At 39.8% G+C, this 23,371-nt stretch overlaps 1 protein-coding gene and 1 pseudogene across 1 annotated transcript; one reads left to right on the forward strand and one right to left on the reverse strand.

The window, feature by feature from the left end:
• Nucleotides 1–1,593: 1,593 nt before the first annotated feature.
• PGK2 (phosphoglycerate kinase 2) lies at nucleotides 1,594–3,244 on the forward strand. The gene has a single exon (XM_004590432.3). It carries the CDS (start codon nucleotides 1,740–1,742, stop codon nucleotides 2,991–2,993), a length of 1,254 nt encoding a protein of 417 aa, XP_004590489.2. The 5' UTR covers nucleotides 1,594–1,739; the 3' UTR covers nucleotides 2,994–3,244.
• A 7,688-nt stretch (nucleotides 3,245–10,932) lies between these two features.
• Nucleotides 10,933–23,134, reverse strand: LOC101518002 (tudor and KH domain-containing protein-like; annotated as a pseudogene).
• Nucleotides 23,135–23,371: the final 237 nt, after the last annotated feature.

The following is a 23,371-nucleotide window of genomic DNA, read 5'->3' on the forward strand; positions in this document are numbered from 1 at the left end:
AGAGTGACACCGAAAGATCTTCCACCCACTGCTCTACTCTCCAAGTGGCCACAGGGCCCAGAGCTGACCTGATCCAAAGCCAGGAGCCAAGAGCTTCTTCCAGGTCTCCCATGTGGATACAGCATCCTAGGGACTTGGGTTATCTTCCACTGCTTTTCCAGGCATAAACAAAGAACTGGAATGGAAATGGAACAAGCCAGGACAAGAACCAGTGCCCATAGAGATGGGCCTCCACAGCATCAGGATGCTTCCTATAGGTAAGGACACAAGGGAAGGGCCCTGCCAGACCTTGGCTTAGGGTTAAGTCCCCAACAACATGGAGTCGAAAAAGCATGCCACTGAATAACCAATGCATGGTGACAAAAAAAGAAAACCTCTTAAGTAAAATCATTTTACCTCTTGGGTAAAATGATGTCACTGTGAGATGCATGAGCAAGCAATGGATTTGAAAAAAGAGTAGACACCATTTGGAAGAAATAAAAATGAAGTTAAAAAAACATCAAAACACACGGGATGCAGCAAAAATAATAATGGAAAGGGTTAGTGAGCTTAAAAAGTGCGTGATGGCTTCCTTATATTGGAGAGAATATATGCTCACTGAGAATTTCATTCTTAATATTTTTAGGAAATACAAATGTGTTCCCTGAAGTGACTTCACAATTTTACTTTACTACCAAAAATGTATGTTTTCAAATGTTTCTAAGTCCTTGTCAGATATTTTCCTGTCAAATCCGTATGCCAGATATACATCCTTCTTTCAGCCAATGTAATGAGTTGAATGGAAAAAGAAAGAATGGAAAACCAGTTTTCCTTACTAAGCCAATAGCCACATACACTTACTTTTTCAAAAATAAAATATTTCATTTTAAATTTCTGCAGATAAGTTAGTCTTCATGGAAACTATGCCCGTTTTCAATTCAATTTCTATGTTACACAGGGAGTAAAGAGATACAGAACACAAGGTGAGGGGCTTTTCATCACCCTAATTTTCCACCCATTTTACTGATAATTCATTGCTATGATCTCTATGGGATTCTCCTGCAGAAACCACAAACATTTCTTATGGTAGTCTGACAATTAAAGGAGCAGGGTAATGAAAATATGGCTCTCTTCATCAAAAATATATATTCTAAGGTAAAAAGCTAAAACTGGGATATGCTCCTTATCGGGGGAAAAAAAAAACCAGAACCAGACTGCACTGCCTTGAATATGCCACGATAGACCCATTATGATGGATTCCTTCTTTTACTGAGCACTGCAGAGCCTTTCATATATCAATATAATTACTAAAATATTATATGGATGGCAGTATACCAGTTGGTGTTTTGCTTGTAGGTTACTATTTGGGTTTGTTTGTCTTTCAGGAGTAATTACCAGAATTCTTAAAAGAATTAGCAGAGGACTCAAATTTCAAAATCTTTTCCTCATCAGTTTCTTTTTCTTTCTAACTCTTGCCCCAATGCCAGGACCTAACTCCACTACTTCCCATTCTTCACTCACAGTTTGAATCCACACCCAGCAACACGGTCCAAATCCAGATTGGCAGGACCGTTGACCAATCACAGAGCCAGATTTCATTCTGTTGTAACAATGGCTTTCACGTTAGAGACTTCCCGCCCAGAGGTGACAGGGCAAAGCAAATGGCATTAAGAATCACCGCCTACACAGCTTCCTGGCAGCAATATTGGGTCTTCACCATCGAGATCCGGGAGTCATCTTAACATCTCTGTGTTATCAAGATGAATCTTTCTAAGAAGCTGACTTTGGACAAAGTTGATGTTAAAGGGAAGCGGGTCATCATGAGAGTAGACTACAATGTGCCCATGAAGAACAAACAGATTACAAGCAACCAGAGAATCAAGGCTTCCATTCCCAGCATCAAATACTGCCTGGATAACGGAGCCAAGGCAGTAATCCTTATGAGTCACCTGGGCCGGCCTGATGGTATCCCAATGCCTGACAAATATTCTTTAGAACCGGTTGCTAATGAGCTCAAATCCTTGCTGGGCAAGGATGTTATGTTCCTGAAGGATTGTGTAGGTTCCGAAGTGGAGAAAGCCTGCGCCAACCCAGTTTCTGGGTCAGTTATCCTCCTGGAGAATCTGCGCTTTCACGTGGAGGAAGAAGGAAAGGGCCAAGATGCCTCTGGGAAGAAGCTGAAAGCTGAACCGCATGAAATAGAAGCCTTTCGAGCATCACTCTCCAAGCTGGGTGATGTTTATGTCAATGATGCTTTTGGCACTGCACATCGGGCTCACAGTTCCATGGTGGGAGTAAACCTACCCCAAAAGGCGTCTGGGTTTCTGATGAAGAAAGAGCTAGAGTATTTTGCTAAAGCCTTGGAAAATCCAGAGAGACCTTTTCTGGCTATACTTGGTGGAGCCAAAGTGGCAGATAAGATACAACTCATCAAAAATATGCTAGACAAAGTCAACGAAATGATTATTGGTGGAGGGATGGCTTTCACCTTCCTGAAGGTGCTCCACAACATGGAAATTGGCGCTTCTTTGTTTGATGAAGAGGGAGCCAAGATTGTCAACGATATCATGGCCAAAGCAGACAAAAATGGTGTAAAGATTACATTTCCCGTCGACTTTGTCACTGCTGACAAGTTTGATGAGAAAGCTAATGTGGGAAAAGCTACTGTGCAATCTGGTATACCTTTTGGTTGGATGGCTTTGGACTGTGGTCCAGAGAGCAATAAAAAATTTGCACAAATTGTAGCACAAGCAAAGCTAATTGTTTGGAATGGACCAGTAGGGGTATTTGAGTGGGACTCCTTTGCTAATGGAACCAAAGCTCTCATGGATGAAATTGTCAAAGCCACTTCCAAGGGCTGCATTACTGTTATAGGAGGTGGAGACACGGCTACTTGCTGTGCCAAATGGGACACTGAAGATAAAGTCAGCCATGTGAGTACTGGAGGCGGTGCCAGCCTGGAGCTTCTGGAAGGTAAAATCCTTCCTGGAGTGGAGGCCCTCACCAACTTATAGTTGACACAATATCCCTACCTCTTGTTTCCTGTCTTTAGCCTGGACATTAACTTACTGCCTTTACATCTCAACTTTTGTTAAGATCTATCCATGTGGTGGACCATCAGGAATTCTTAACATCACACAGCGGTGTGTTTTACTTCTGTAATACACTCCTCTACTCTCTTCAAAACCTCATTGAAATTCACCATTGTGCTCTGTAGGGAGGATGTATTCTTAAGTTGCCTATTAAAAAAAGTTAACTGAGCCAACAATGTCTCTTTCAGTTTATTCCAGCTTGTTGCTTATCTGTTTGAAACATGGAAATAAGACAAAAGCCAAGTTGTCAGGGAAGGTGAGACAGGTTACAAGCCGTTAAGAAATAACAGTAAATTCAGAAAAATAGCTACATATAGGAACACATGGGCAACAGTGAAGCCCTGCTAGGATGAAATCTATTACTAATGAAAAAACAGATATCAAAAGATATATAGTAAACCAAATAAATGTTATAAAGGAAAAATACTAAGCCCAAAAAAAGAAATTATGTCTGTACTGTAGATACACAAATGTGAGACCACAAATATCTCATGCTTCCTACTGTATACATGAACACCCAATGGTAAGAAACAAGCAAGATAACTGAAATAAAAATCCCACCATAAAATTTTAAGTCATGCTGGATCAGAATTTCAGGACCTGGGAGTGAAAATATATTTTTTGGTTAAGATTTTTTCTGTGGGAGCAATATGTTAATTCTTAGTCATTTTTTTTTTTTGGTCCCTCTTTTGCCAAATTTCTGTTACCATAACTTACATGGAATCTTTTGAAACAGATGGAAAGATGGGTCACAATGGGTCACTTGGCAGGCTTCCTAAGCTTCTATTTGTTAGTAAAGTTTTCAGAAACCTCAGATGCCTTCATGTATCATCCAACAAAAGACCTATGAAAGCTAACTTTCTCAAGAATCACATTTGCCATTCTATTGAGCTCCATATAAAAGAATCTTATCCAACAATCTCCTTGATTTGTACTTCATAACCTCCTGGCTCCTGCTTTTATTTAATTGGCTTCTTTCCCTGGCATTTTTTTTTTAACCTTTTCAGGACAAGCGACACAGTGTCATCCGTAAAAGGAAGTAGCATCTATTATCTAATCTTTGCTAAGATTTCTCATTCTTTTGAGTAAGTGGTCCACATGGGAGATCTTTAATAACTGCTAAGTTGTTTGTAGTACTGATTTTTTTCAATTCTGAAAGAAGTCACTTTCAAAGTTTGTTAGCCAATTGTGCAATGCCTCCCAGAAAAACAAAAAATATTATCATGTGCATGTTTGAGTTGAGTGCAACTGCTCAGCTTTCTGGCAATGCTCATTTTTGTTGTAGCATTTCATGAAAACAACATCACAGCCTAAATATGGTGCTGTCCTGTATCCTTCAAAGCACTTGCCTTGAAGCTTTAGTTTCTGTAGGAATATATCCTGTCAACAACACACAGGTTGGGCCCGGCAGCGTGCCCTAGCGGCTTAAGTGCTCGCCTTGAACGCACCTGGGATCCCATATGCGCACTGGTTCTAATCCCGGCAGCTCCACTTCCCATCCAGCTCCTTGCTTGTGGCCTGGGAAGGCAGTGGAGGACAGCCCAAAGCTTTGGGACCCTGCACCCGCGTGGGAGACCCGGAAGAGGTTCCAGGTTTCCTGCTTCGGATCGGCGCAGCACCGGCCATTGTGGCTCACTTGGGGAGTGAATCATCGGATGGAAGATCTTCCTCTCTGTGTCTCTCCTCCTCTCTGTAAATCTGACTTTGTAATAAAAATAAATAAATCTTTAAAAAAATGTCACAGGTGACTACTTTTCTAAATGCTTTACTAAATGTTTTTCTAACCTTCCAACCTTTCATATTTCTTCCATCAGAGCCTTAATCTTCTGGACTTTTTAAGGGAGCCCCCACTACAGGGAGCAGTTTCTAATAGTAATTAGTTTACAGACTTTACAGAGCTCCTTTTGCTGTTCTTCACCACAAGGAATTATCTTGCCCCAAATCTGAATCTTAAGGTTGGGAAACTTTGAGCTAAACTGAACCACGATAATAAAGACTTAAGTATTCATCTCCATCAACAGCAAAACTCCCTTCTCAGGTAACATTCCAAGTGGATACAGTTATGTAAGCATCTCTTAGGGTCATCTAAGGACACACTGTTGTAAAGTGGCTCTTTCAAGCTTTTGTACTTGGCATCTGCCTCTAGAGGCAGAAGACTGATTCACACTTGCTCAGTTTCCAGCTCAGTGTATAGGGAAAGAAGAATTCTGGTGGGCATTCTATCTGTAATAAGGATAGCCATGAGAGGTCACACCCTTTCAATTTTACTTGCATTCCCTGGGCCTGAATTTAGTAATACCATCACAATTCACTGTTAGGAAATCCTGAAAATGTATCACTGATTGAAAGATCACTGACTGGTATCAGTTAAAAGAATTAAAGGATAAATAATAAGGGCCCAGCGCAGTAACCTAGTGGCTAAAGACCTTGCTTTGAACACACCAGGATCTCATATGGGTGCCGGTTCTAATTCAAGCAGCCTTACTTCCCATCCAGCTCCCTGCTTGTGGGAAAGCAGTCGAGGACAGCCCAAAGCCTTGGGACCCTGCACCTATGTGGGAGACCCAGAAAAAGCTCCTGGCTCCTGTCTCTTGGTTCCTGGCTCCTGACTCCTGGCTCCTGGTTCCTGGCTTTGGATTGACTCAGCTCTGGCTCTTGCAGCAGCTTGGGGAGTGAATCAATGGATGGAAGATCTTCCTCTGCACCTCTCCTCCCCTCTACGCATCTGACTTCCCAATGAAAATAAATAATTCTTTAAAATAAAAAGGATAAATAATAAAAGGTAGACCTAAGACATCATAACAAAGACCCGATAAAAATTTCAAACATATTGGAAGAAGTATGCCATTGTAGATGATTTGCCCTGAAAGAAGCTTAGAAAAGGAAAAAAAAAAAAACTTGATGAAATAAAGTGTAGTAAGAAGCAAAGTGATAATATGAGCTGGGTCTTAGACTGGTCATAAAAAAATGACATTCTACTATTGCTGTTACGTACTATCAAATGGCATTATACAGAGGAAATAAAATAAAGATTCAGAGAAAGGATCTAGTGTCTCAGATTAGAATATAAGAGAGTGAGGAGACTGTAAAGCAGACCCAGAAAAGAAAAAGATGTCCAAAAGTATATATACATATGCGTACCTCAGCACAAGTCTATCACTAAAATGCATATATATGTATATTTACATGTGTTTACATATTTATATGTAATATTTAATGCAGTTTTAATGATTTAAAATTACATATTATAATTGCATGCATTTAAAATCATTAGCTTTTTATGTTAAACTTTCCTTTAAAAATTATAACTGAGGTCTCTCTTTTTGCCTTCCCTGTGGATCCTGCAGCAGCCTCGGCTGCAATTGCCCCTCCCCTGCCCAGCCCTGCTGGGCTGGGGGAGGTGGCTGGAAGACCTAGGCTAACCCGAATAAACCACCTTTATGCCTTAAAAAAAATTATAACTGAGACATCACAACAGTGTTATTATTTCGAGGTTTTGGATTGATCTAACAGTGTGGGATTATTTTGTCCATGGTTGCAATTTGAGTTACTTAATTCATGTCTTCAATGGTGAGCCTCATTAATTATCTATTTCAATAGCTATATCTGTAATGAAACATCTGATTTCAAGCAGCACTATCTAGTAAAGCTTTTATGAAGTGCACTTTAGAAAGACTTTTAAAGAGGCATAAATCCTCACCTTGCATGCATTGGGATCACATATGGGCATCCGCTTGTGTCCCAACTGTTTCACTTCCCATCCAGCTCCCCAGTTGTGGCCTGGGAAAGCAAGAGAGAATGGTCCAAAGCTTTGGGCTCCTGCACCCACATGGGAGACTTGGAAGTAGCTCCTGGCTTTGGATCAGGTCAGCTCTGGCTGTTGTGGCCACTTGGGGAATGAATCAGCAGATAAGAGATCATTCTGTCTCTTCTTTCTCTGTAAATCTGTCTTTCCAATGAAAATAAATACATATTTTTTTAAAAGAAAAAAAACAGATGCTATTATTCATGGCTTTATATTTGTCTTTACTTTTAGATATTTCAAATCTTAACTTTTGGAAATTTCATCAATAAGTAATGTAGTTTGCGTTCCCTAATATGCAAAAATGAAGGATACAGAAACATAAGGATACCTGATTAAAAATATAAGTTGAATATTTTTACAATCATGAAAAGAGAAATAACTTAGAAGATAGATTGATGTATGGATAGATAGATAGATAGATAGATAGATAGAATGCTTTAATTTGCAGCTTGTTACTTCAGAGCTCAGCAGATCCATTTAGGGTCCATTTTTTTTTCTATGACCTGGAAACTTTCCTCCAGGGGGTAAGTAGGCTTACTGCACATGGATTTTGTTTCATCTCTCAAGTACTTTTCTCTAGTTTTACCTAGCTGTTCAGTTTTTTCCTTTTTTCCCAAAAAAGACCTTTCCTGTTCCCCCTATTGTAATTTAATCAGAAGATTCAAAATATTTTCTTTCAATTAGTAAGCCAATATTCATGTTTAATGACAGCTGGGTGTTGTTATATTATTTTGGCTTTAATTTTATTGTATTTTTTTAAAATCATTTTGTAGATTATTCATTTTAATTGAATTGGAGAATGTTGCTTTTATGTGTCTCTCTGTGTGTGTCAATATTCTTTAGAGCAGTTTTAGGTATACAATAAATCAAGCAGAAAGTACAATTTCCATTTATTCCCACCACACGGCACCCCTACATAAATAAGCTCCCAACCTGTGTATTTAGATGCATGGTGCTTACAGAGGTTATTTACTCCTCACCATGGTGTTGAGGATTTTCCTGCACACCCCCCCCCCAAAAAAAAATGTTCTGCACCTAAAATGTTGACATATATCTTGTTAGAGTTACAAGCCAGTCTGGATTATCCTAAAATCTGCCAAGATCAGCAAAATTTTACTTCAACACAACAACTGGCTAAATACTAAGATGAAATGGACACGAAACAGCTGAATGGTGCCTTATGGCCATTTTAAGGTATAGAGCAGCCGGTCCTGTATATGAACTAAAATTGAAATGTCAATGAGCTAATCATAGGTGGTGGCTAGGACTTGTTTTCCTTTTTTTTTTTTTTTCTTTTTAATACACTGGTTACTCAAAACCATGTCAACTCCATAACATTGCAAATTGCTGTTGATGTTATATTGGGACTCTTAATTGACTGTGATGATATTCTGCCAGCTCAAACTTCAGACCAGAAAAGGTCTCCCCAAGAAACTGTTCAACCAATCTGGACAATAAGTAGCTGGACTCTATGCTTGGTATATGTTTGCAATGAAAGAATCTTGATTGAATTTGAACTGTAATACTGCATCAAGGTGGAGGAATCCACCGGGGGGAGGGGAGGGGCAGGGAGGGGGGGATTCCCAGAGCCTATGAAACTGTCACATAATGCAAAATAATTAACAATAAAAAAAAAACAAAAAACAAAAAACAAATACAAAACAAAATAAAAACAGGTGGGAAAAAAAAAGCTGAATTGGCATTTACCATATTTGTTATTGTTTTCTATTCATTATCTTGGTTATTCCATTTTTGAATTTTTCTTCTTTCTAATTTTGTGCTTTTTAAATGAGGATTTTCTATGATGCCACATCCTCCTTTATTGATATATCAATTATTTTCTTTTAATGTTTTTGTGGTTGCCATCAAGAATTTTGTGCATGCTTAAAGTTAGTCGGGACTATATTTTAAATAAAAGAACATCCCTAATCCCTTCCTTTATTCTTGATATCATTGGTTTCTTTTCTTTTATATGTAGGAACTTCAAAATGGTTGTGGAAAATAGAGTTACATATAAAATTATTTTTGGTGCATATTACCCTTGTGATGGAACCAGAAGCATTTGTCCAAAATTAAGGTGTAGGTACACCTTGGGTTAGATATCATCAATGTCACTGTCTCCCCTCTCTTTTCTCTCACTGGAGGTCCTTCAGAGGAAAATTCATCATAGAACTGTCATCTACTGTGATAACAATGCCTTCTGGACACCTTTCAAATAGCCTGCCTGATATTAGTTTACAGTTAACTTTTTAAAATATATGAAATATGTAGTAAATAGTGACAAAGTAATGTGCAATACACAGACCAGGTATGGTCTGACCTTCATTACTAAGTACCATGTAATAGACAGCGTTATATATGTATACTTGCATATGCTGTACTTTTTTAAGTTTCTTGAAACTTTATTCAGTAAATAATTCCCCAAATGGTTTAAACAGATATATATTATATATATATGTTATCTCTAGCTTTATGTGTATCCATGTAAAGATTACATACTAGCCATTTATATTTCCTGTTTCCTCTCTCTTGTTCAACTTTTAACAAAATTGAACAGCGAAACACCCTGAACACTATTTCAAAAATGTTTGTCTAATAATAGGCAGCATTCTCTTACTGTTGGAAACTATGTAACTATGCTGATTGCTGTTTTTCCTTATGACTCAACCGCAATGTTTGAGTCCCTGGTTTTAAATTCACTTAAAAACTTCTTTTATCCGGAGTAACCTGACGAGGTGAGTCAGAGCAGAATCATCATTTCCAATAGCCATACCTTAGCCATTTCCCAATTTCAAGAAGAACTCAGCTTAGCAGTAATACACTTTAAAACTGGCAGGGGGTGGAGCCTGACATTGAAGAGCCCGATAGCAGCACTCTGATATTCACTGAGGGGGTGGAGTAGGGAGAGGAAGTGTTTGTCTTCTATTCCTCATAGACTTTTTGGTGGTCCAATGGAAAGAGAAAATTAATTTGGTCCCCAGAAAGGTAGACTGTACTGTAGGAGGACAATTGATTTGATATCATTTGTATGAAAACAATTGAGTAGATATGTAAAACAAAGATATTTTTAGACGAGGGTGTAGAAACCATTGATGGGTTCCGTAGACATGCTTAATACCTCTTCCCTTATCCTCTGTGACCCTCAGTCTATAAAAGCCTGATGCCACTACTAAATTTTGGCTATTGATCATCAGTCAATAGTCCATGTGTGTTACTATTGGCTCCGTGCACTGAGTTCATTTCTACAGAACAGCGAATACCATGCAGCGACCGAAAGCTGCAAGGATCTTGTGTGTGGGTGGGGGAAGGGATGGACTCCCATCTTTTCTCCAGGAATCAAATCAAAGCTAAGCAGTTGTCTAAAGAAGTTGAAGCTTAGACTTCAGAGTAAGTAGTCATCTTCCAGGTTATCATCATCACAAGAAGAAGCAATTTCTAATAAACTGAGGCAAGAAAGAGTGTGTGCTATATCTTCAGATTTCTTCTTGGTCTCCATGAGCATGTACCTTTACAGGCATCTGATTCTGCTGGCCCTATCCTAACATACTTAGAGACCACTGTGTCTTCAGGAAGCTCTGTTGCAACTCTTTTGCCAACTAATTTTATCCCAATTGCAAGTTTTTCCCATTACTAGTATCATAAAGTTTTCCCCATTAGTAGTATCATAAAGGTGATCTTTGGTTAACTTAATATTTTTGTCTATGCATAGCTAGAGATCTTGGCCATCAGGAGCTTACACTCAGAGCAATGAATGAGTCTCTGAAAGTCACACCAATCTTCCTCTATCTGTTGTTCTCCAGAGATGGGGGCAGTCCATGCTAGAGTTCATGCTACTGGTTGGGATGGAAAATGTTAAAGTCACTACTGAGATCCCTGAGATGCTTCAATGGGCGTTCTCCATTGTCCCCAAAGCCAGCAACACTGAGGGCCAAGCTTCCATTCTACAAAGTGTCAAGATTCTGAATTATCAGGAACCATTTGTATTTAAAATTCCTGCCACAATGTCTCCGATTTGCATTGTCAAGTCTTTGGACAGACTGTTCTCACAGTGCTGGGTCATCTCATTGATAATTTGTAATAAATTAGAGATCGGATCCATCCTGGATGCTTGCATGGGACTCTGTCTTCTCTAAAATGGGCAATTCTCTTTTCGAGGTTGTTTGTCTTCTGAGATTTTATCTATTATCAAATTCCTGGCTGCTGCCACTTATTTCTCTGTTCCTGAGGTTTTTGTAAATCTTAATAGTAGTCAGTGTCTCCTCTGATCTTTTACAGTTATTTAGCACCAGAGTTATTACAAATAGAATGACTTGCCTTGCCACCTCTTATTATGAGTCTGTTCACAGATCACTGGAGAATTGAAAGCTGTTCATGCACTGGGGTGTTCAGTGCCAGGGTCTGGGGCATTGCTGCTATGGCCTTCACAGCTTAACAGTAAAACCACTGATAAGCATCAGTTGTTCATCACCTGCATCTTCTGTGTCCACATCAATCCAAGGGCCTATTTCTGCGGTTGTTTAATATTGGCACCATGCTGATCAATGATGAGCTTCACAGCCTCCTGGGGAATCTGCAACTTTAGCTCAGTGTAATTGCCTGCAGCCAATGTTAGTGATTCTCTGCTTTCTCGGTGGATGTGGTATAGGATATAGGATACAGGCAACTGTTGCACTGGCTGGGATGCCAAGGTCCAGGACTATTTTATGAATAGTCGTCAGGTCTGTGCAGGAAGTTTTCCCAATAGGCTTTTTTGTTGTACTCTGACTTACATCTTGACCTTACCACAGTTTCTGGTGTGGTCATTTCCTCTTCCTGGACGAAATCTTCTCTTTGTGTCCCTGGCATTGTGTTCTCCTGGGTTTCTTCCTTCTACTTGGGCTGCTCTATGAGTCTTGAATTAATACTTCCTGCTAATTTTTCTAAACTGAGAACCCTGGAGTATCCCAGGGATCAATCCTTTGTCTTCTGCTATGTATTTTATCACTGACAACACAACAGGCATTTTTACAGAAGCCCAATCACAAACACATGAGTAACACAATTATATTGCAACCTTATGAAGTCATTGGCCACAGGAATGATTTGGTTCCTGAATAATCTTATGTGACCACCACAAGCTTTGTTATCCTTCCTTGATAGACACATCATTATAGGATTTATAACTGTAGTCAATCTCTTCAAGAGTTCATAGGCTTATGTATATGAGAGAAATAAGCAAATATTGCTGTTTCATTATAAATATCGATCTCCCTCAATATTCATTGGGGATTAGTTCCAAGATTCCACAGTTATCCAACTGAGGTTTTTGAAGTCTCTAAAGTGGTATAGTGTTCGCATTTAACCTATAATCATTCTCTTACATATGTTTTTATGTTTTTAGTTGCTTTATATTTTATGATGTAGTTCCATAGGCTCTAGAATTCCCCCCCCAACTGATTTCCTTCATGTTATTACTCTATTAGGCAACTTAGATGACTAACAGTGTTAATATGAACAGTTAAATATCGTTACACTGGAGGTTAAGCTACCATGTGCAACATTGTCACATTTTTTCAGTGTTCTGGTTTGAGTCTCAGCTACCCCAGTTCTGATCAAATCTATTGAAAATGTGCCTGGGAAAGCAGCAGGCCCTTGTATATCCTTGTCGGAGACCCAAATGGGACATCTTGCTCCTTGCTTTGGCCAAACCTGGACTGGGCTTTTGTGGCCATTAGAAAGGTGAGCTAGCACATAGAAACTCACTGTGTCTCTCTCTGTTTTTTTTCTCCTTTCTTCCTCCCCTCCCCCATCACCCTGACTTTGAAATGCATATATATTTGTAAAATATTATATATATACATATATGTATGATATGCATATTTCAAGTTCTAAATGTTGTTATATATATACATTTAAAATTCTATACATTTTGTTATATTATTTAATAAATAATCATTTCAAGTTCTAAATGTTGTTATATATATACATTTCAAATTCTATACATTTTGTTATATTATTTAATAAATAATCATTTAATAAATAATCATCATTCAGGGTTCCCTTGTTCATATCATATTTAAGTTAACATGCTTGATTTATCAAAGATAAAAAAAATTATACTCCAAATAACTGCATAATTTTTACTGCTGGGGCTGGTGCAGTGGTTCAATAGCTAATCTCCCCACCCACAACACTGGGATCTCATATGGGCACAGATTTTAGGCCCAGTTTTTCCATTTCCCTTCCAGCTCCCAAACAGCAGGGGATGACCCAAAGCCTTAGAACCCAATATTGTGTGAGAGACCCAGAAGTTTCTGTTTCCTGACTTCAAACCAGCTCAACTCTGGCTGTTGTACCCATTTGGGGAGTGAACCAGTGGATGGAAGATCTTTATCTCTCCTTCTCTCTGCAAATCTGACTCTCAATAAACAAATATATAAATCTTGATTTAAAAAAAGAAAGAAAGAAAACAAACTTTAGTGTTTAGTTTTCTGATCTGAACCTTCTGCAGATTAGAGCTTTGCAGCCTAAAAGAAAAAGCAGAAGCCAGGGTCTTCTTAACACACTGTACCACAACAGAGGATGTCTCTCTTTAGCAAATACAAAAACCCTACAGTCTGTGAAGAATCCAGGTTTTCATAATGTTGAAAGGGGGAGGGGACAATCTCCTACCCTCCACCCAAAAGCTTCATTCAGAAACAAATATGTACCAAAATATGGCTTCTGAATATATAATTGCTTAAATTCTCAGGAATAAAAACCAATTTTTGCTCTCATTATGCTTCCATCGGTACTGTAAACAAGAGTGAACGTATGATCATTTGCTATCTTTCCCAAAAATGAAGGAAAGAAAGATTAAAGAAATTGTGATGACCTTCAGTATCTATACGGTAATTCACTCTAATATTTCAGGATGATATTTTCTACAAGATTTTCATATCTGTTCAGCGGTACAAAGAATGGGTTGTTGATGTAAAATAGTCTGTCAAAATTCAGGCAAAAAACTAAATCATAAGGTTTTTCTTCTAAAAGAAAATGGTAATAAAAAGTGAATGTATTGTTTGTGATTGATTAAAAGGTAGTATTTTAATTTTAAAAAAAGGAAGAGAGATGTTTAAACTTTTTAAAGATAAAGCAGCTATATTGGGTGAAAGAACTCATTGCTTGGTTCAGTCTTGTACTTATAAAATCTTGGAATTATTTCTGCAGTGTGATTCTTTAAAATGAGCAATTTTTTTTGAATCCATTAGTATCAGTGGAGCTCCAGGTTCCAGCTGCTGACTTCAGCCTGGTCCAGCCCCAGCCACCGCAGCCCAGGAGGAGTGAACTAGGAAAGGAAAGATTGGTCGCTCTCTCTCTCTCTCTCTCTCTCTCTCTCTCTCTCTCTCTCTGACTTCCTTCTCCTATTACTCTGCCACTCAATTCTTTTTGTAACCTCATTTGTGAGCGTAAATTGGTTTAAATCTCACCATTTCCATTACAATGAATCATTTATGATTAAGAAAATTGATATAGCCCAGAAAACTTAATATAGTCCAGAAAGTCTTAACTTTCCTCTGCCCCATATATACATTCAAGTGAATGAATCATGTTTGAGGCTATTTTGCTCCATATGTACCCTTGTTTTATCCTGTAATATTGTCAGAATTCTTTGTTTACATGTCTGTATTCCACAGCTCTTGCAGAACACAGTCTACACCTTACGCAACAGTCTAATCCTTCACTTAGAACAGTATCAGAGCAAGTAGCCAGCTACTGATTTATTGTTTTATGATGCTTCTGTATTTTAAACTGAAAGTATAACACACAAGCATTTGGAGATATGGGGTAAAATGTAAGCTGTAGAGTTAGCAATATAGGTTGCAATTCTACTCTAACAGGGACCTGCATTTCACAGCCAGGAAATTGCTTTGCAACTATCACACACACACACACACACACACACACACACACACACACACAAACACACACACATCCCGAATGCTATATTTAACATCTTATTTCATAGAATAAAAAGCTAGCAAGCCTGTATACAGTATAATCTATAAAAACAGAAGGTTGAAATCTCATAGAACCAGCTTGAAATCATTACTAGAATGTATAATAAGCTGGTACTAAGTATTCTGTATTCATTGTCACAGCATGGGTTGTTGACTGCAGGACTTTACAATCTACTTTCTGTTGTTCTACTGAAATGTCTGAGAGCAAGTGATTTATAAAGAAAGTGAAGTTACGTCTTACAGTTTTGGAGGCTGAGATGTCCAAGAACACAGAGAACATAGCGCCCATACCTGCTCAACCTCTGATGACCAACTTTCTACTAGATAATGGCATTGAAAAGGACAAAATGCAGTCTGCCAAAGAAAGCCCACTTTTAAAACAGTCACTGTTACTCTCTTGGTGATTAGTTGTTAATTTATTAATCCAATAACCCTGCCCTTTATCAATGATATGTCATTTACATTTTATAACTACATAAGCCATTGCTTAGGATACTTGCAACCAATTTTGAATGGGTCAAATCCTGGCAACTCCATTTCTTTTTATTATTATTATTTTTATTTTATGATACAGTTCCATAGGCTCAGGGATTTCTCTTCTCCCCTCCTTAATTTCCCTTCCTCAAATGATTTACTCTATAATATTATAATAGTACAGCCCTTCAAAAACAGTAATAAGTCCATCATTCTGCTATTTAAATCTATCCTGACATTGTAGGATTTTATACCACTGGCTACTGCATTTGTTTCTTCTTTAAAGATTTATTTATTTTTTATTACAAAGTCAGAAATAACAGAGAGGAGGAGAGATAGAGAGGAAGATCTTCCGTCTGATGATTCACTCCCCAAGAAACCGCAATAGCCGGTGTTGCGCCGATCCGAAGCCAGGAGCCAGGAACTTCCTCTAGGTCTCTCACACAAGTGCAGGATCAAAAAGCCTTGGGCCGTCCTGGACTGCTTTTCCAGGTCACAATCAGGGAGCTGAATGGAAAGTGGAGCTGCTGGGATTAGAACTGGCACCCATTTGGGATCCCGGTGTGTTCAAGGTGAGGACTTTAGCCACTAGGCCACGCCGCCGGGCCCTGTATTTCTAATACAGTTACTTGCTAGTGCACTTAGATGCAGAAGACTATGGATAAAGTATGATCTCTGGCCACCCATGTAGTAGGGCCAGCTACAGCTCTGGATTCCTGGCTTTGGTCCAACTCTGCCCCAGGTGCTAATGTTGCAGACAGCGAGAAAGACCACACTGAATACAAATGTAAGGTGCTAGGAGGAGTCTATTTTACAAGTTTGGCCACAGCAGTTCCTTCTACACTCCGAGAATCAACATAGCACATGGCTGAGCCAGGAATTTTTAAGCTCATTAACATGCAGTATCCAAGGGTTTCAAATCAACTCAGGTATAGTAAGTCAACCAACTTGCATCTTAAGCCAAACAGATACAGAATCAAATAACTGCTTAGCCAAACTCAAAACCCAGCACTGCCTTGGGGTGCTGTTGACAAACTGCACCCTACTACATACGACCATTTGGAGAGTGAACCAACTAATGGAAGATCTCCTCTGTCCATCCCTCTCTCTCTAACATTCTACGTTACAAATAAATAGATGTCATAGAAAAGCTTTTTTTGACATAACATTTTGATTTCTAATAACTTATTGTCAGTTTTGGTAATTTTTTATCAACTTGCTTGGATAGACCAATGAAAGAGTTAACTTACTGTGAGAAACACACACACACACAACTACTTAGTGACTGCTGACTATGAAATAAAATTTGAAGCATTTAACATCTAACATATGTTCCTTATTACAAAAGAAAATTAAATCACAGGCTAGGTCCTTTTTGGTGAACTTCATTTTAAGTGACTGCATAAATGTATGGGAGAAAGTGTGCCCAAGTTAAAAATAACTGAAGCATTTAGTAATGGAGTATAAATAATCAAGATAATGCACAACTCTACCTTCAAATAAATTTCTTTAATCAAGAATATAAAGGCAGAACTTTTCAGCTCTTCAACATTAAAATCATTTAAGATATGCAGTTGAGAGACCAATTATTGAGAAATACTCAAAATTTATTTCTATTGAAACTGACAATAATGGAGGACATATTCATAGCAATTAAAAATTTGTAGTGTGCTTCTACAATAAAACCTTTTCATATTTAATTCTAGCACCACTTCTATGGGTGATTTTGCATATTTTATCACCTAAACTTTAATATGTATTTTCCAAACATTCCTCTTTGTTTCTAGAGCGTCCTCCTTCTAGTGTCCTTCATTCTTTGAAAGAATTAAATAAAGTCTAAAAAAGCTTTTCTTTTTAATTTTTATCATTCTCTCTCCCTCCATTCCATCAAATGTCAAAATTCAGAACATCAAAACCCATTATAGTTACCCATTTTCAACATGGCTGTAAAATGCAGGAATTGATTATTTTTATGGCAAAATAATTTTCCATAGCTTATATAATTTATCTAGTTATTTGATGGACATTTGAAAGCCATTCATGAATCTTTGGTAATACTTTGGAAAACATCACTGTAAATGAACAAAAAAAAGAACAATCTGTTACTATTTCATATATGTGATTTTTTCCCTTGTAAATTTAGTGAAAATTAGAGAACAATTCATTTGACTTCAAGAATTTAGATATAGAGATACTGGGTTGGTACAGAAAAAAAATAGTACTTAGTAAACAGAAGTGAAGTGAAACTAAAAAGAAGATCATTTGCAGACTGGAGACTTTAGAATACTGGTAGCATGGCTTGATCCATGTCTGAAGGCCCTGCAACCATGTAAACAGATGGTCTAAGTCTCAGATGTAGGCTGAAATCCCAGTGTCTGGAGAGGTGGCCTCTGCCCAAAAGCTGGCTAGCCTGCAGTTAAGATGTCAAGAGCAAAATATAAGTGGGTCTCAGGTTCCAGGGGGCAGATCACAATTCATCTATATTTGTCCCATTCTGGCTACAAGTAGAATTGAATGATGTTTGCCCACATTGAGAGAACCCTCACTGATACACTTGAAATAATGCTTTTCCTGGTTCCTGGGTACCCCTTACTCCATTCAAGCTTACATCCAAATCCACTGTCTTATACCTTCATAACATTCTAAAAAAAAAGTTAAATAGTACGAGTTTGTGTTAATTTTCAAAGAATTACCCAAAATTCCCAGGAGAATAGCATCTTCTCTAAGAAGACTTCACATCTTTTCTTTTTCTTTATTTGATCACCAGTTTTAGGCCAACTCAACTAGACGAGGTTTTCCTCATCTGTTACTAGAAACAAAATCTGAGGTTGAAACACAAGCACCGTTGATGGTATTTGGCTGGTTATTAAAGTAACTAATAATAAACAATTTGTTTCTCAGTTGGTGTTCTTAAATCTTAAAGACCCCATGTACCTGCGCAGGTACATGGGGTGCGAGGCTCTCGGGCAGCTTTCCGATTTGCCGGGGTCCTGGTCTGATGGCCTCCTTCTGGGCGGGAAGGTTGTCCCAGGACCCTGAGAAGCGGGTTGGGAACGCCTCTGAGCCGCCATGCCAGGGGCTGGAGTGGGGGTGGAGCTAGCTAGCACGATCCAGGCGGGGGCCCAAGCAGCTTGGCCCCGGGCCGCCATGCGGCCCGGGTGCGAGGGTCCCTGCCACGATTCCAGCCTAACACAGCCAAGCTTTCCACCACCTGCGCAGGTACATGGGGTGCGAGGCTCTCGGGCGTCCAGTGCGCCATTTGGCGCCAGGCTTCGCCTGCTGGCCGCCCGGCCAGGAAGTTCTGGAATTTGGTTTCTCTGATATGCTGCATGAGACGCTCCGTGCTGAACCCACAGTACTCTGAGAATATGTATTAGTCCTTAAGCTTTTCAAAGGCATTTAATCTTCCTCTGAAGAACCTGTAGTCACTTTATAGTGCCGATCGCCAACATCAGCTCACTTAAAAGGCAAAATTCCGGGCTTTTCCAGCAGGATGCGCCATTACCTGATAGGATGAGGGATCAGCAGAGGGGTCACAGAAGGCATTACTATGACACTGACTGGCATTCAAGAACCATACTCGGGGCTAGAATGTGTAAGGCATACGTGGACCAATGCCCTGACACTCTGACCCCATTGGACGGTTTAGAAGGGCCGGTGGAGTCTATGCAGGAGGCATGACAGTCTATAGGACGCTCTGGGCTGACCAGAGCAACCTCTGGCATAGTTAACACTGGCTGGCAACAGGCCTGGTTGGAGAGCGTGGTGGAGGCCTTGGCTGCGTGGAGCCTACCACTAAGGGGCACAGGAACTGGAGGGAGGCTGAGTTCTGGTCGGGTCACAGTTGTAATCCCTTGGCACAAATATCAATTCGGCTTTGACGCACCATGCCGGATTAGACCACAGCACAGTTTGGTGCTCTGGAGGACCAGGATAGACGTTGGACGGGCTCGGCTAGGCCTCAACCCCATCTGAGCCATATATGAGATATGCGTGGGTATGGACGAGCCGTGGCTGGGCTGAAACTCTCAACAGCAGGAACCAGAATGGATTGAAGAGCGGTGCTGGCCGAAGGACCTGCTGGAATGCGTGAAGCCCGACACCATGAAGGAGTCGGAGGGAGGAACCTGAACAGATCCTCTGACAGGACACTGACTCTACAAATAAACGCAAGAAGCATGGAGGTAAATAACCCAGAAGAGGCTTTGGAATGTGACCCACTGGAATACACTTGGCTCGGGTTGGGGCGGACCAGGCTGAGTCGGTTCACGTCATCCACTGGCAAGCCCAAGTGCTGAAACTGTGTGGGGGCCTGGCCGTGTTTGGTTGCGATAAAAAAAAAAAAAAAAAAAAAAAAAAAAAAAGTACAAAACACAAAATGCCAAGGTGAAATGGCCTGTGCTAGCAGGGAATGCAACACCCGACCAGCACTCCTCCCACTGGTTTAGGTGAGGGACAAGAGTGTGATGGGCAGAGCCGGGGAGAGATGCGATACTCATTGGTTCCAATAGAGGTCGGGGCTCAGAAGAGAACCAACCCAGGGGTTAAAACCATCAGCTGATCGGAGTGATGGACGGTGGCGGGCACTGTGCTTACTAGTAGTACATGTAGGAGCCTGGACTGGGAATGCCTCAAAGTTTTTTTTAGGGGGATTCCCCTGAACAAAATGGAGGAATCAAAGCATTAATCAAAAAAAGATGGAAAATGGAGTAGATGAATCAACCACCTCAGCTTTATGCTTGCAGCGGAAAACTGGACAAGGGGAAACCCTAAGACGGACTATGTCAATCAGTGGACTCTGCACCAGCCTCATCATACCTGGACTGTTGCTGATGATATGTTGGTGCTTCTAATTGATCGAGGTGACGCTCTGCTGGCTCTGCCTACAAACCTGAGAGGGCCTCCCTAAGAGGCGGTTGAACTTGAACTGGACAAGTGGGATGCTGGACTCTGTATGGTGTAAACTTTTAATTAGGGAATCTCAACGGAACTTGAGCTGTGGTTATGCATCAAGGTGAAGGAATTCATGATGGGGGAAGGGTTTGGGGTGAAGGGGGGGGAATCCCAGTACCTATGAAATTGTGTCATGTAATGCAATGTAATTAATGAATAAATGAATATTTAAAAAAAAAATCTTAAAGACACACATATCCACTACAGTGCAATGACAACATCACATATGCATAAGTTTCTATTGCTGGTGTTATTTCATTCCATTCCTAGGTTTGGAAATAGAAAGGATTTCAGCAAAGGACAGAAAAAACACAGAGTTCGTTCCCGCATTAATCACACACTCTGTAAATACGTGTGAAACGGGTTTGCATGATCACAAATATTTTTCAAATATAAAATCTAAAAATATGATTATACTAAGAAAAAAACGTTTTCACCAGCATTCTTGCTTTTAGAAGGAATTTGTGTAACATATGCAGAACTTCAAAGGAATTAGGTGGCATACTAGAAGCCTCATAGTTGGAATCAGTTTTTGTATGCAGAAAATCCATTTGTGACATATGTATTTGCACCCCTCCTTTATTCTATCTAAAAATAAACAAAATCCTACTGTTACTTAGAGCAGACATATCAAACTCAGTCAGTCCAAATATGTATAAACTGCTCCAGCCACACTAACAAGTGGGGAGAAAAGAATATCAAAAATGCTATGCACAGTGAATAATTTGTGATCGAAGTCTCACAAAACATGAGATTTTCATGCAAAAGGACATCTTCATAAGAAAAAGGCTGAGACAAGAGCTGTGCTTAAAGAGAAAAACAAATCAAATAGGAGTCCAGAATGTAACAAGGACATGCTCAAATTAATCTTTTTCATGGATTTTCCCAGAGATTTTTCAATCACTATAAATTGTCACAAAACAAGCAGAACGTGGAATGAGGATGATATAATCACAGGTTGAACACCAGTGATCTTGATTGGCTTTTTTGACATCCCCCTGGGTCTTCAGACTTTTCTTGTTAGAAATGTGACATGTCTTTTTTTTTTTAAACATACAGTGGTTACCACATACTAGCAGCCTGATACCATTTAAGTAATTCCCATGTAAGCTCACCGTTTGAAAACAAAATAAGAAATTATTTAGCAAAAAATCTCTGATGTTGACATTTTTCTCCTGAATCTATGATTGTATTATCCACAGAACAAACTGAGCAAGAAAATTGGGAAATATGCTATAATTGCACCATCTTGCCTTCCCTTTGAGATCTCCAGGGTTGTTTAACTTCTTAATCACAAAATATAGGTAAGGGGTAAAGGAAAATTTTCATATTCACTTGAATCGTTTTCAACAGTATATTAAACAGTTCCTGTGCAGCCTCTCAAATTTCCACTTACTTTTCTTCATCTAATTTTTACCACTTCTGGGAAAAAAAAATATTGTCCAATGCTTTGTCTTCAAACTGGAGACTTAAAGTCCTCACATGCACTGATGTTTCAAGATGAAAGGTGTAGCTAATATGCTGTTTTACAAATTTCACCATGTATGTGGAAGTGGTTGAGGAGTAAGCAAAAATGGACACTGGGTCCCTTCCAGGTGCCTCCCTCAATGGCACTGTGGACTCCAGCTAATGCCAGTCACAAAAAGTGAACTTAGAAGTTTTCTATGAAATCATCACAAACCATAGTGACTTTCCAAACTTGTGTCGTAGCACAAGGGATACATTTACACAACACACTGTGATCATTTACAAGTTCTATTATCCTTGTTTTTTCAGTTTGTCAAAAGTTATTTCCTGCTTCCCACTTTTATGTGCACGTGTGTCTGGTCTAATTTCAACTGCACTAAACCAGTTTCTCTGGAGTCCATTTGTGCTTCTGTCCTTTTCTTACACTTCCTGTACAGAATACTTATGATGTTTTATGATATAACCGATTACTTTTAAAAAGCTGTAGTTCATCCCAACCATAAAAAATTAGCAAAATCCTGAATGTTTCAAGAAAATGGAAACAACTAGAGACTATTACCTTTAGGGAAATAAGCCAAGTTAAAGATAAGCTGAAATCTTATGATTTCTCTTGAAAGACCCTCACCAAAAAGCATGAGCTTTAGCAGCAGCAACGCCATTTTGCAAGGCTTAAAACTAAGAATGACAGGATCTCTGGAAAGGAAGCGGACAAGGACAGGGCAAGCTTGCCTCATATCCGTGGCCAAACATCTGGCCCCCAAATAAGGCAGAAATATTAGGAAAGAGAGCTAACTCAGCGCCAACTCAGCTGTTATCAGAGATAGGGAACCAACTCAAGGCTAAACTAGTCATTATTAAAAATCCCCGGTACTAAAATAAAATTGCCATCATCATGACCCTGGCCTTATAGGAGTCCACCAATCAGAGTCCTGTAACTATGCTTCTTGCTTCTGTAATTGCGCTTCTGCTCCTGAACCCCATAAAAACCCCCAGACCCCAACCTAGGGCGCGCAAGTCTTCCAAGAGACTTTGTTGCCCCAGGTACCTGTGTATCTGAATAAACCTCTTGCTGTTTGCATCCGCACAAGTGGTCTCGTTGTTCCTTGGGAGGGGCCTCTCCAAAGGAGGGACACCCATATCGGGGGTCTTTCATTTGGGGGCTCGTCCGGGATCAGAGACCCCTGCCCAAGGACCACCGACCCACCTCCGGGAGGTAAGCTGGCCAGCGCTTGAAATTTGTTCATGTCCTTGTCTTTGTGTTTGTGTTGAAATTTCGCGCTTGCGTTTGTACGACCCGGCCGTGTCGCTTTGTACTTGGCGGACCCGTGGAGGAGCCGACGGGCTCGGACTCCCGACCGCAACCCTGGAAGACGTTCCGGGGACATTTGGAGTCAGGTTTCTGGCTCATTTGAATTTTGTGAACCTGACCCGAATAGGACTCTTTGGGGCTCCCCCACTGTCTGAAGGGTACACGGTTCGTTTGGGAGACGAGAGATCCGGACTCTCATCACGATCTCCATTTGAGTTTTTGCTTTCGGTTTGGCACCGAAGCCGCGCTGCGAAGTTGTTTTGTTTCAGTGCCGGCCTATTGTTTGTGGTTTTTGTGTTCAGTGTTTCGTCTG

This window comes from Ochotona princeps, chromosome 1 (assembly GCF_030435755.1).
Source record: "Ochotona princeps isolate mOchPri1 chromosome 1, mOchPri1.hap1, whole genome shotgun sequence".
Lineage (NCBI taxonomy): Eukaryota > Metazoa > Chordata > Mammalia > Lagomorpha > Ochotonidae > Ochotona > Ochotona princeps.

Excerpts from the sequence above, each read along its gene's own strand:
- PGK2 (XM_004590432.3), top strand. The coding sequence starts at position 1,740 with ATGAATCTTTCTAAGAAGCTGACTTTGGACAAAGTTGATGTTAAAGGG.